Source organism: Carassius gibelio, chromosome B22, assembly GCF_023724105.1.
Source record: "Carassius gibelio isolate Cgi1373 ecotype wild population from Czech Republic chromosome B22, carGib1.2-hapl.c, whole genome shotgun sequence".
NCBI classification, from domain to species: domain Eukaryota; kingdom Metazoa; phylum Chordata; class Actinopteri; order Cypriniformes; family Cyprinidae; genus Carassius; species Carassius gibelio.
In genome coordinates, this window is record NC_068417.1 from 25,088,887 (window position 1) to 25,103,383 (window position 14,497).

Below are 14,497 nucleotides of genomic sequence, written 5' to 3' on the forward strand. Positions count from 1 at the left end.
AGATACAACTATTTGAAAATCTGGAATCTGGAGTGCCCAAAAAATCTAAATATTGAGAAAATCTCCTTTAAAGTTGTCCAGATGAAGTTCTTAGCAATGCGTATTACTAATCAAAAAATAAGTTTTGATATATTTACAGTAGAATTTTTACAAAATATCTTCATGGAACATGATATTTACTTATATTAATGATTTAAGATAAATAATAAATAATATAATAAAAGATAAATCAACAATGCTGCACCATACAATGTATTGTTGGCTAATGCTACAAATACACCCCAGCGACTTAAAGTCTGGTTTTGTGCTCCAGGGTCACACATGTTTATGTGCATTCATTCATTCCGCTTGCAAAAAAACAGATTTAGTATTCATCAAAATGAAATGCAAACTCATAATATGACGCAAACCTCCTCGAAAAGTACTGCGAAAGTAACGCAAAAGTAACAATGCATAACTTTCCATAAAAAGTAATGTAATGAGTTACTTTTTTAGCGAGTAACACAATATTGTAATACATTACTTTTAAAAGTAACTTTCCCCAACACTAATCTTGAATCGTTTTCCCTGAAAGCTGTTTCTGGATTTATTCATTCCATTTTTCTATTAAAATATATGAAGTATTTATTGTCTATATGTTATCTATTTTCTAATTTCACTATTTTTGCCCAGTTTATTTAGCTTTTTTCTAATGTAATAATATTCTTTTCCAAAGCAACTGATACTCCTGAACTTGTATTGTTATTTTTATTTTCAGATTTAGGTTTTCATAGGGTTCTCAGACTTAACCCGCACCACACAACCAGTCACGATGTATTTATTTCCACGTGTTGCTCCGTAAAAGCTTTAAGACTAAGCACATTTAGCTTTCCTGCTCCGAGACAAACCGCATTCAACACTGGGGGTGTAAATGTGTTTGAGCTCTTGTGATCTCTGAGCCGCTTTTAGCTCCCACTTTCAGGTTTCGTAAATGTGATGCTGCACTACTGTTTTCACACCCTGTGTGGGTTTTTTTCTTTCGCTCAGGAACTGTGGCATAACCTCAGGTTTAACATCTCACGGTTTCTCCTCGCTTGACCTCAAACCATGTCTAAAGTTAACTAAGTGAACTTTGATGCACATGACATGTGCCACTATCATTTAACTTAATTCCAGTGACAACGAACGACCTTTTTGCACCTTAAAAAATTATTTATTAAAAAGTACTACATCAAAAATATCTTCAGTACTTAATTTTACATGGAAATTTAATCACATTATGATTGCACTATTCAAATTTGACCTACTTTTTGTGTGTGTGTTTTTCATAGAAATAAGTTAGGACTAAAGTTGATGTATATTGTAATCGATGTCTGATTATGTGAAAGAGACTGCTTTAGATTTCATTATATCAGTTTTCTCTGTTTTTTTATGGCTCTAGGATTGTGGACCAGGCCACTGGAACAGAAATTGGATCTTTTCCCATCTACAAGGTGTTGTTTTGTGCCCGAGGATGCGAGGGATCTGTCGAGAGCGACTGCTTTTCCTTCACCGAGAGCTACCGCAGCGCGGAGGACTTTCAGATCCACGTCTTCTCCTGCCATATCAAAGAGGCTGTGAGTTGCATGTGCTCATAAAGTGTTCGCTGAGTAAATCTCAAAGCTCAACCTCATTCCTTTCTTTAGGTTAGTCGCATCCTCTATAGCTTCTCGACGGCCTTCAAGCGTTCGTCAAAAGCTGCCACTGACATGCAAGACTCGCCGCTGCCACTTTCCCCCGATAGCGACGTTTACACCTTCACCGTTTCTCTAGAAGTGAGAGAAGATGATGGCAAAGGAAACTTCAGGTCTGTCATTACTCGCTTCTGAAGAAGCTTCAGTTCGTTTTTACCCTTGCTATTCACAGAGTGAGGTGAACTGTTGCTTCATTTGGTTTTTCCAATGTGGGCCACCAGAATATCAGTAAATGCAGTTGTGCCTTTCTTACTTATTTTCCTGTTTCTTCTTCTAGTCCAGTTCCCAAAGACAGGGATAAATATTACTTCAAGCTGCGGCAGGGTGTACAGAAAAAGGTGGTGGTCACTGTCCAGCAGATGAACAATAAGGAGCTGGTAATAGAGAGGTGGGTTAGAAATTCAGATATTATGTCATTTTATGGAGCTGACTGGCATGGCAAAATATTTATTTATTATTATCTTATTTTTTTATATGGTTTGACAATAGGCTTTTGTTCATGTCACGGCTGTGAACCATGAATGGCTGCTTGCTATTGCTAGCAAACAACAGACAATATTAGCAGACATTCTGGTTCTAGACATTAATATATAATATTTACTTCATGCTTATACATTTATATAAATGTATATGATTAAAAAAAAATGTCATATGCTTATTATATAATAATCTATTGCAAAATAATTTTTTATAACCTTTTTAAAAGCAATTCATGCATACAAGCATTATTATGTGTAGAAACTTAAAATGCACAAACACAAGTATTTTATACATGTATCATATATCGAAATATATATGTATATATTTATATTTTTAACTAGATCAGTGTGTGTGTGTGTGTGTGTGTGTGTGTGTGTATAAACTGATCTAGTTCATGTAGCATGCATATAAAAATACACTGCATATATATATGTCGATTTATAATAGTGTAATAGAAAGTTGTAAGTGTGATTCCTTGTGCAACCACTCGATGGCGCTGTAGTCACAGCACAAACACACTGAGCTGCGCTATGAAAACAAACCCTTCACAAATGTTGCCCTGCTCTTAACCTACTGTCACAACTAATGACGTTATCTCATGAAGCGCATTACAGAAGCTCCAAACGACTCTGAAAATATGATATAATTAGTGGTCACTTTTATTTAATGCCTCATTATCATCATCATCATCCAAACCCTATATTTTTTCCAGGTGCTTCGGGATGCTGCTTAGTCCTGGTCAGAAAGTTCGAAACAACGACATGCACCTCCTTGATTTGGTGAGACACATTCCTGGCTTCCCAGCATTCTCGGGATATGACTGCTAGTGGTTTAACTCTTATAACTGTACCTCAGGCTCAGTATTATGTGTTAATTTCTTATATCCAGACTCATTTAAATCACCACTCAGTTGCCAGTTTTAGAAACACTTAATGGAAATATAGGCTTTTTTATTATTCATTAAAAACGTCGTTTAGCGTTGGCCCTTGAGCCGATGAAGTTATGGCGGATTGCACATCGAGACCAAAAACAATTAGCACTTCAATCAAGCGTAATTGGGTTCATGGGGATTGTTGAATCGAACATCGTTCAAGGTTTAGTGTCGCGCTTTTCTCCATGTTGCCGTCTGGACAGTTTAGACAAATGTCATCATTTGATGCTTTTCTTTATGATACATGTTAATAAAATCAACCTCAAACAAAAATGCATTTTGATGTATTCAGTTCCTCTTCGAAAGAAACACGTCACAGTTAAATAAAGATGTCTTATTAATGCTGTAGCAGGTGGTTGTCGTGATATTTAATGAGATCCTGCCATGCAAAGACTGCAAATGACTTTGCTTTTAATAAAAGTCCCATATGGGTTTGATTTATAGATATCTAATTAGCCATTAAAAGAGTCTTTCTCCGTAATTTTCTCCAACTACTTTTTAGAAATCACTCCCTTATGAATAAAACGCGTGTCAGATTAGATAAATGATTTTGATATGTTACACTGAACATATTTAGTGAAACTCAGATTTTATCCAGTAACCCTAGTCATTATGTAAGCGCTGAAAACGTATTTTGTGGTCGTGTTTGAAGGAGTCTATGGGCAAAAGTGCTGATGGGAAGGCGTACGTGATCACTGGCACCTGGAATCCAAACACTCCGGCTTTCCAGCCACTGAACGAGGACACACCGAAAGGTAAGAGCTAGTACACAATCCTTGGTTATCAAGTGTCTCTAGTGATTTCATTGCACAACATGCGGCGACCAAGTTTGACAGGTTTTACAGAAATTCACCTGTTACCTGCTGCTTTTTTTTTTTTTTTTTTTTTTTTTTTTTATATACACGTTGCCTTTCAGTTTTCACTGCTTCAGCCATGTTGAGTTCTTGATCTTTTACATGTTGAGCTGTTACACTGGCTTTTCTTGTCATGGTCAAACTGTGTCACATCTTTTACTGACAGCAGTGCATTTTTAATTGCTTTTCATCTCAATTTGGCCCGAACTAGAACTTGACTAATTAGGGATTTATTAATGGATCATTAATGCCAGTATATAGGTAATATAAAACTAAAATGAATATAAAAATATATGAATTTTTTATTTAAATTAAATGTTGTTAATGCCAAAATATAGGTAATATAAAACAAAAAATCATATAAAAATATATGATTTTTTTATTTAAATTAAATGTTGTTAATGCCAAAATATAGGTAATATAAAACTAAAATTCATATAAAAATATATGAATTTTTTATTTAAATTAAATGTTGTATCATGCAAATGTATATTTTTCATTGATATTTTTTATTAATACTATAAATTTAATTAAAAAAAATTATTTACTAGGTTGTCTGTAGAACTGATGATAATTAAACACTGATTTAAAAATATTAAAAATGTATAGGAATATATTTAAGATGTATGCTTTTTATAAAAATACATGTGATTGTTTTTAATAATAATGAAAACTGATGACAAGAAAACACAGATTCACAAAAATATTGATATTTTCAAAACCGCAGCTTTTTCTACTTGGTTTGGTCGTTCGTCCACATGCAAACTCAGCATCAGGTCTCTGAAACCAAACATTTTTAAAACGCCTGCCAGGGTGAGGATTTACAAAAACTCCAGTGGTAGTGTTATCGTTTAGACAGTGAAACCGGAGATTTCGGAGCCTGCGCTGTTATCTTCGCCTACTGATAACATTTTCAGGCTTCTGATTGGCCAACATGGGTTTACGGTTGAGATTATATCGCCACCTATTGGCTTGGCATGCTTCTGACAGTGCATCATTAGCATGCGTTTGCATTTTCACGTGGACAGAAATTTGATTAAAAACGGAAGAAGGAAAAACTGTTTATAAAAATACCAGTGTACGTGTGGACATGGCCTTAGTGGTCCAGATTGGTACAGGAAGCACTAATGGCCTCTTTATTTAATGACTCAAAATACTAGAGTTCCAGTAATCCTAATCAGAGTGTGTGTATTGTTGATTTGGTGTGAGGCCAAACTGGAAGCAGTGGATCTCGTAACTGCAGCTTTAAAATGTTCAGTTGTGAAGTTATAGGGAGTTTGCTTTGAAGTTTAATTCCAGTCTGGTAAATTCAGATTACCACCTCAGTTTAAATAGTGTTTAATTCAGCAACCTGAGTTTTTCGTTTCAAGTCTCCACTTCATTACTCTCACAGTAAAACAGGTTTTGTGTGTGTTTGTAAGTGTCAGTCGGGCCCACCACAGATCTTCTGTTATTTACCTCCCTATCTTTTCTGACCTGACTCTATCGTAATTGGAATCTATTTTCAGCGATTCCCTCATAAATCTCGTAACTGTTGCTGTCTTTGTTTCCTGTTAATTGAAATAATAAAACCCCCTTAGTGTGAAACGGACTAGTTTTTCACTTTTTTGTGGTTTGTTTCTTTCAGCGTTCTGCTTTTTTAAATAGTTATAGGGCTCATTTGAGAGAAAATATCATGAGATCAGTTCCCAGAATGCTGTATTTTACCACAATTGACTGGAGATAAATAAACTAAGCTGATTGGACTCTTAGTTTCAGTGTTAACATCATGAAACATGCATGAATTTTTTACATAGTTGCGTTTGACGTGTGTGAAATGATCATGTAATGGGAAATAAAGTGGGCGGGCTTGGTTTGAATTTGATTGGATTGTGAAATACGGGTTTGTTGTTACTGGTTAGTGTTTTCTGTACACACAATGAGGCAGGATGTCGGTTTTGTCTTTAACTGTGAGTTTATTTCTCCTCCAGACAAGCATGTGTACATGACGGTGGCGGTGGACCTGGTTGTGACTGAGGTTGTAGTGCATGTTCGGTTCCTCTTGGAGGCGCTAGTGCGGGTCTATCCGGCCAATGAGAGGTTCTGGTATTTCAGCCGGAAAGCCTTCTCTGAAACGTATTACCTCAAGCTCAAACAGGTACGTATAAAAAAAAAAAAAAAAAACAAACAAACAAAAAAAAAAGATTTATTATTAATTATTATTATTTATTTATTTTTCACACAATAATTAAATGTAATTAAAGGGAAAGTTCACCCCAAAATGAAAACTGTCATTAATTACTCCTCCTCATGTCGTTCCAAAATCATAAGGTCTTCGTTAATCTACAGAACACAAATTAAGATATTTTTGATGAAATCAGAGAGCTTTCTGACCCATGTGTCAATGTATGATGTATATGTGTGTGTGTGTGTGTATATATATATATATATAGTGCAATTTTTGCCATTAAGTGTAGCAATAGCATATTTAGAAACAATTTAGAAATAGTACATTTCAGAAATTCTGGTAGCTTATAGGTGCTGGAACCTTCTGTAAAGTGTTTTTTGAGAAAAACACAATACTGTCAATTACATTCAGAACATTAGAAACACTGACTATTAGAAAACATCTCTCTGTTGCTTCAGAGGCCCTAACATACTAATTCCAACTCTCAATAACCTTGGCCAAAACAATAAAAAGTTTAACATAAACTGTTGCACCAACAAAATAATACATAGTTCAACATTAAGTGTAAAGTCCACGCTAGCTGCTATATGTTTTGCGTTGAGGTGATACTTGAGGTACGATCATGTGCTGCGTTGATAAGCGAACGCTAGTTGGTGCTTCAGTATAATCAGTCCGCCGAAACTCATCCAGTGAGAAACGTTCCGCGGTGCAAAAATAAGTTATTAAAAATGCGGGAAAAAATGTTCTGTAATTAATTAATCTTAATTAACGTGTTATTTTTTGTGTAATTAATTAATCTCAATTAATGCGTTAAAGTCCCGGCCCTAATATATATTTGTGTGTGTGTGTGTGTGTGTGTGTGTGTGTGTGTGTGTGTGTGTGTACATGTGTGTGTCTCTGTATTGAGAGAATTTATGAATAAAAGTATAATAATCATATATTATTATAATATAACGTTAAATAAAAGATTTATCTTTATTTATCTATATTATGGTTAACCTTAACTAATTGATCTTAAAAACTGAATCGAGGGTTAAGAATTTATATACATACATAAAAAAAGCATTTATTTCACTGATTAGGTTATTTCATTAATTATAATGAACTAAATAAGAAATATATTGTTAAGTGACTGGGTTCATTAAATTATACACCTTTTATTTCAATATGTAATTCATTTTATTTATTACCATCACCTTTAGTCGTCATAAAAATAATCTGACTGTGCCAAAATTAAAAAATCATTAAGCTTACAAACCCGAATTTTGAAAATGACCTGGAAACATTTCTGACAGGTTAGAGATTCACCCCATTTCTTGCAAAGCCTGTGAACTTTTCATGAACAGCGGCGTATCGGCTGTACAGATTGGAGAACAAACCTTGAGGAAGGAAGGGAGCTTTTGTGAAGGGTGAATAGGAGCAGTAACTCCTGGAAGCTGTGAAGCGGCAAATGGAGGCTTTGTATAATTCGTAGCTTAATAAGAGGCCCGGCGCTCATTAACATGCTCAAGTAATTAGAGCCTGCTGCCTGCATCTCTGCCTGATTGCCTCCGTAGTTATCTTATCGCAGAGAGAAAGAATGCCTGGGCTGTAGTTAAAAGCTAATTAAAAGATAATATTATGGCGTTAGCGATAGACCCAGCCCATTCTGCACGTTATTTTATTATTTCGTATTTGTTTACGCTGCTCATTAGGTGCGAGGAATTAGCGTGTAATTCTTCTGGCTGTAAACATCATTCTTCGCCTGTAGTACAGTTCCACTTTGCAGTTGAAAAAGGAAAGGGTGGTTTACATTAAGAGCCACATGACACGAGGGAAGCGGCGTCGAGAGGAGTGTTTGTGAGAGTTACTGGAAGCGCAGTGGTACAGGTGTGATCTCTGCCAACCGCAGAGGCCTCTTTTTTTTTTATCATCACTTGTTTTCATTTCCTCCCGTGCGTGTAATTATGTATTTGTCATTTCCCCTGAAGCGGTGGAGAAGGTGAAGCTAACTTTGAGCTTTGCTCAAAACTTTGAGCAGTTCATCTAAAAATTGTAAATCTGTTATTTGTTCACCCTGTTGTGTTTTGGACCATTATGACCTTTGTTATATTTCTTTATTTACAAAATTGTTGTTCTTTACATAATAGGGATGTGACCTCGAGATCTCGTGAGATACGGTGTGTTTTGCGAGATCCGACTGGTCATTACAAAACAATTAGCATTTTACATTAGTGTTGCACAATTAATTGTTTAAAGATGTCGATTCAGACATCCACGCAATATTATTCCTGAATGACAGTGAAGCCTGATAAGCATGTTTTGTCGCTGCCCATGTTAAAGGGGTCATATGATGCAAATTCAATTTTTCCTTTCTCTTTGGAGTGTAACAAGCTCTTGGTGCATGAAGAAGATCTGTAAAGTTGCAAGACTAAAGTCTCAAATGCAAAGAGATATACTTTATTCTCCTCTGGGCTTGAACTGATGGCAAAACTAAGGACATTTTTAACTGTCTGTTCATTTATTTTGAAAGAAGAAGCTTGCGATTATGGAAAGGGAAGTTACATTTCCCAACGAGTGCTTGCGGTGTTTTGACCAATCACAATGCACTGGGTCAGTTGGCCAATCAGAGCAGACTGCGCATGCTGGAGAGAGGCGGGGCATAGAGGACCTACAATAATGTACAGCAGGGCTCGACATTAATGCTTGTCCGCTTGTCCGGGACAAGTGGATTTTGTGAAGGGACAAGTGAAAGAGAATTGTACTTGCCCGACCGGACAAGTAACCTGATCAAAATTTTATTAACAAACAATAACTAGTGCAGTACCGAAAAAATTTGCCGAGAATGATTCTGAATTTATTACTCTGTGTAAACGGTGACTAATAATGGATAATGTATTGACAGTATCAAGGTCACGTCAGTTGAGGCTCGTGCAGTCAACAGCACACACAATACGACCAGCACATGCAACATCACATGACCAGGAGGTTTTCCCGACTTTCAGCTCGATTCCAAATGTGATATTTATTTTAATTAATTCTTTTATTGTTTAACTTTAGTTAAATAAACAAGTAATATTAACTGACTTACATTTTAGACACGTTATGGATCGTTTTTACTCCATTTCACTGACAAAAATAGTTCTAAACAAGGCCAAAGCAGAACAGTCGCGCATCTCCGAGCAACACACAACAGTCTTTCGTTATTAAATGATTCATTTTTGAACCAATCAATGATTCAGTGAGCCATTTATATAAACTGTTACTTGCTGAATTTGTTAAATAAATCAGCCGTTTGAACAAATCGGTTGAATCAACGATTCATTCATTAAGACAGTAACTTGTCACCACCTACTGGTGGTTTAATTTCATATTTAAAAGTATAATTTTCATATTATTTTACATTTTCACATAACATTTCATAACTTGTACTTAAAAAAAAAAAAAGTAAAACATGAATCTTATAACACTATTTATGCATTTGGACGGTAACAACCATAATGTCTTATTATTATAACTTAATTTATTGATCACATGTAAGAATTCGAAGTAAATGGAGACATGTACATATTTAATCAGTTTAGGAAAATATTGTCCTGCTCAAGCTCATGTCGAAGCTTAATGTCTAGCCCTGTACAGTATTTGAAAAAGAATGTGTTTTTTGAACACTAAAGAATTTCATTATATTCTGTTACACAAAGTACACAAATAATGATCTTTAAAAAAAAAGCATCATATGACCCCTTTAATGAATAATTCATGATGGTGCTGATCCAGAAAGAGCAACAAAACCTTTTCAATCACACATCATCATTTCTGTGTTAGAGACCTTTAAATAACATAAGAACTGGGAAAAAAGTTTATAGTTTTGGTATAAACACATTCTCTACAGTAAGTGATCAATATGAAAGCATCTTAACACTTGTATGTATTTTAATGCTTTTCTCTTCCGTCAGGAGGTGGTGACAACTACCCGTTTAAAATAAAGTATTTGAAATTGGATTATTCATTTAGGAGATTGTGAATTGTGAAACGGGTCTTTATGAATTGAGACACTGACTCCTTCCTTTATTTTTTTTTGTAGTTTATTTTATTCAAATTCATATATTTTTAAAGACTCGGGCATTGAATATTTTGTCAGAACCACTAGTAAGTGTAAGTAGTTTTTTTATTTATTTAATTTTTTATTTAGAATCGTGATCTCCAATCCAACATCATTCTCTATTTATCGTGCAGCTCTAGTTTACATGTTATTTATTGCTGTATGTAATTCATTAAAATAGAAGTTTAATTTCATAAAGCACAAGTTGATTTCAAAATGCACCTACAATTTTTTTTTTGCCTTTTTTTTTTCAGTTGAATAAAAGACTTATTTCCCCCCAATATATTTCATCATTGAAGATTTCTTGAAAAAATTAAATCTCATCTTGTTCTCGTGAACCCAGTCTCGTGTCTCGTCTCATGGGATATAAGTGTCTCGTCACACCCCTAATACATAATTATTTACATTTAAGTATTGCATTTATTGTGTATAGTGATGACTTTATACGCATCGTAAATTTATTAATACATTTATTTGTATTAAGTTAACAAATTAATATCTATATCACATTCTTACATTAATAAAAGTAAAACATATATTTATGTTGTATTTGTGTATAAATCTATAAATCAAATATAATTTGTAATCTTTAAATGATGGTTTCTATAATTAATGTTTTATTATGTCTATAAAGTATTCATAATTGTTTTTATAATGCATATAAATGTTTACATATATTTATAAATTCAAGTTTTGTATACATTAATGTATTAATTTCTATAACACATGAAATATGAAAATATTGAATATATATAATGTTATAGTAAATAATAGTATACGTATTTCATATTAAGTATTCAAGTGTATATTCATGAAATGTTAATGTTTAATATTAGTATAGTATTTGGATGGATAGACAGATGTATTGTGATGCATCTCTGTGTGTTTGCAGGGCACAGGGAAGGGCAGTCAGGGAGATGCCATGTATGAAGTGGTCAGCCTGCAGAAACATACAGAATGTGCATCAGCAGCACTGCAGTCTCCCACAGAGGAAGAGGAACCAGAGGACGGTAGCTCACCATCTAGTTTATTAGAGTGCTTTTCTGTGTTTTATGTTTGTTTTGTTTTTTTATAAAGGTGAACTGCTTTAAAGGAACCATATTCTACACTTTTGTAGTGTGCTATTTTTCCCCCCCTGAAGTCCACTTATAATGTTACTCAAGTTTTTGTGCACTGAAAATCAGGGTGTTTATGACCATTTTTCACGTTATCTTTAACCTTTAAGATTTAAACGGGCTTTTTGCGGCTGTATATTTAAGGATTTGAGGCTCTGTTATATTTAATAAATATTACTTACATATAGAGAGAGAGCGAGAGAGATCTATTTTATATGAAAATCTTTTTTAATATAATTTATGTAAAACAAAAAGTAATATATTTTATATATATTCCAAATATATTTCGTATATGAGTAATATAATTTTTATATTAATAAAATATTAGATTTTTTGACAATTTTTAAATTTTTGAAAATTATTTATGAATTTGTTCCAAGCTTTATCAGAACACTATACAATTAAGGTTTTAACTTTTGCCCCATGATGACCCTTACTGCCAAAATAATTAAACAAACATAATACAATTACAAAAGCAACAATAAGAAGAAGAATAGACAATTTGAGAAGAATTAAAACAAAATAAAATAAAATACAAGATAAAATTCTCAATATTGTACACATTTACAAATGAACAATATTATTGTAGGAATAATAAAATCTAAATAATAAATAAATACCTAGATAATTAATACAATTCAGTGCTCTTCATAGAGTCTTCACCTTCAACATTTTTGGACAGATCCCTTCATTAAATATAACATTTCCGCCAAATTCAAATAGCTTTAGATTTATTAACCTTACATGTATTAACATGTTAACATCTAAAACATGTATATTGAGATTTTTCAGACTTCTACACAAATATATGTATTTCTTTTCCTTTTGTCTGATCAGATAGTAAATGAATCTGTTAAAGTAATTAAATTTCCATGTGAGTTTGCAGCCTTGCCTCACTTACCCCCATCCACTCCTACAAATACAGGAAAAATGAGCATCTCTGAGCTTGCTCGGCTCTCTTTTCAGAGCGAGAGGGAGTGTATGTATGTGTGAATGTACATGCGGACATAAAAATAACAGATTGCCTTGGCTGTAAAGCTGTAGCAGGTCCATTTGTTTCTGTTTTTTTCAATGTCAATGCTAGCACATCAAGTGAATGCGATCATCCGTCCAGATTTTTTCTACCACCAAATTTGAACATGATCAACATTCGCTCCCCTTGCATTTTCCTGCCTGCGGTTTGGCAGCACGAATCCATCGCAAGCTTTAATTTAGTCTCGGCCGATAGCTCTAGGTGAAGTGTTTCAGCCGTCTGTCTCTTTCACCGAGCGGAGACGGCCTGTGTTTTTGACAGGGTGCCACAAGCCTGAGATGTGAAACCCTGGTGGCTTTCAAGTGGTTATCAGCACCCATTTCAGAAGAATGGATTCCAATTTGGTTAAGTGCTATTGGCTCTCGGGCTCTGTGTGTCGTCTGACCACCTGGAACTGGCCGGTTTTTCTTTTTTCTTCCGTTGTCTTCGGTTCTGCTCAATTGATTTCTGCACACAACGTGGAGTAATTATCACGTGGGTTTGAGTAGCATCTTAAAGGACATTTCTGTGTTATTTACTACCTAATGTCCGCGAACGGTGTGATAGTTGTGTGTTTTAAATATTAACTGTATTTGCAGGGCTGATTGCTTTGCTAGGCGTCCATTCTGGCACAAAAATTGTCTGAATATTCATCAAACGTCGTACTTCCTAAACAGATGAACAAAGAAAGAGTGTTGCGTTGTTTAATACCAGCAAATATAGGTGATAGTTTATGTATGTAACTGCCTAGAGGGAATTGAGGGTGAGGCTGTCATAATTTTGGAGGTTGCCAGATTTGCCAGACACGGTGGATGTTTGCATTTTACAAATTTTAAATACAGGAACTCTATATGTTCGCTATACAGAGCTGGAATAAAATACGAGTCTCATTTTGGATAATAAGGGCCAGATTTTCATAGGCTAAGCAATTAGTTTTCCCACACATAGTCCGGTCCCATATTTTATAACGCAAATGATATAGGACTAACTGAACTTTTTGTAGCTCATAAATCAGTTGAAAAACGTGATATATAAATGTATATTATTTAAAGAGAATTAATTTGTACACAGTCGATATCGGCACAGATTTTTTTCCTTTGCCTTTTTTTTTTATTTTTTTTATTTTATTAGTCAACTTGCAGAAAAGTTGCATTATCCAGGGTTATTATGGTTAATCTTAACTAAAATAAATAAACACACACACACACACACACACACACATATATATATACTTTAGCTAGTTTTTCCATTCTCATTTAGTATTTTGATGTACTAAAATAACTGAAATGAAAATGAATGACAACTATGTAGACATATTTAATCAAAGACTAACAAAAATACACACATTACCAGAATTTAATACAAATAAAATAAATAATAAAATGAAAGTAGATGATTGTAAAAATAAAAAATGTAAAATATTAATGAGAACACTATCTCAATGCTGCTAAAATAACTAATAATACTAATAAAGTCTAAGCGCCTGAAAACAATGCACAAAATTAAAGGTTATGTTGTGTTTAATCGTTTTTTGACCCATGTCATATTTAAAACTAGTGTTTTTGTTGTTTATGATCAGTGTATCAGTGCAAAACTCAACCTTTGTTGGCAGTTTGTTAAAATACGTAACCCAAGGTATGAGTAGTATATTAGTAATATTGACTGGTATGCTCACCAATATATTTCCTGAATCCTTAATTTCTTTACCACTAAAATATTTTCCAGCAGTAACTACATCTAATCAATCAAAACTTGTCCTGTCTAGCCTCTCTGCGGACTTTCTGCGAAATGCATGAATGATTCCTTTTTATTTAGCCATTCTCATCGAATCTCATATTTTGGTTTGTGCAATTTGTTCCAAGCCTCGATTTCTGGGCTGTACAAGAAAATCATTGTTGTTTTTGGAAGCATTTGCCCTCGCCAGCTTTCGCCACTGTTTCTGAGATCTATTGGGGAGGCAGATGGAAAAGAAGATTCATCCGCCCACATCTGCTACAAAACCACTATGTCACCTTGCGACAGAGGCTCTCTGCTCAAGGCTCTCTCTCTCTCTCTCTCTCTCTCCCCATCTCAGTCTCTCTCCTTGCAACGTTGCCAAGGTACTTGTGCAGTAAATGTAAAAAGAAGCCCTTTTAAAGCATTTCA

At 34.3% G+C, this 14,497-nt stretch overlaps 1 protein-coding gene across 2 annotated transcripts in view; it reads left to right on the forward strand.

Moving 5' to 3' along the window:
* Positions 1-14,497, forward strand: part of LOC127987345 (rab GTPase-activating protein 1-like) — a 94,093-nt gene that overhangs the window by 8,729 nt on the left and 70,867 nt on the right. For both annotated transcript variants that reach the window (XM_052589637.1, XM_052589636.1), the window contains exons 5-11: positions 1,421-1,595; positions 1,665-1,825; positions 1,990-2,100; positions 2,905-2,971; positions 3,776-3,878; positions 5,948-6,114; positions 11,118-11,235. In XM_052589637.1, the coding sequence (XP_052445597.1) occupies positions 1,421-1,595; positions 1,665-1,825; positions 1,990-2,100; positions 2,905-2,971; positions 3,776-3,878; positions 5,948-6,114; positions 11,118-11,235 (902 nt within the window). The remainder of the gene's footprint in view (positions 1-1,420; positions 1,596-1,664; positions 1,826-1,989; positions 2,101-2,904; positions 2,972-3,775; positions 3,879-5,947; positions 6,115-11,117; positions 11,236-14,497) is intronic.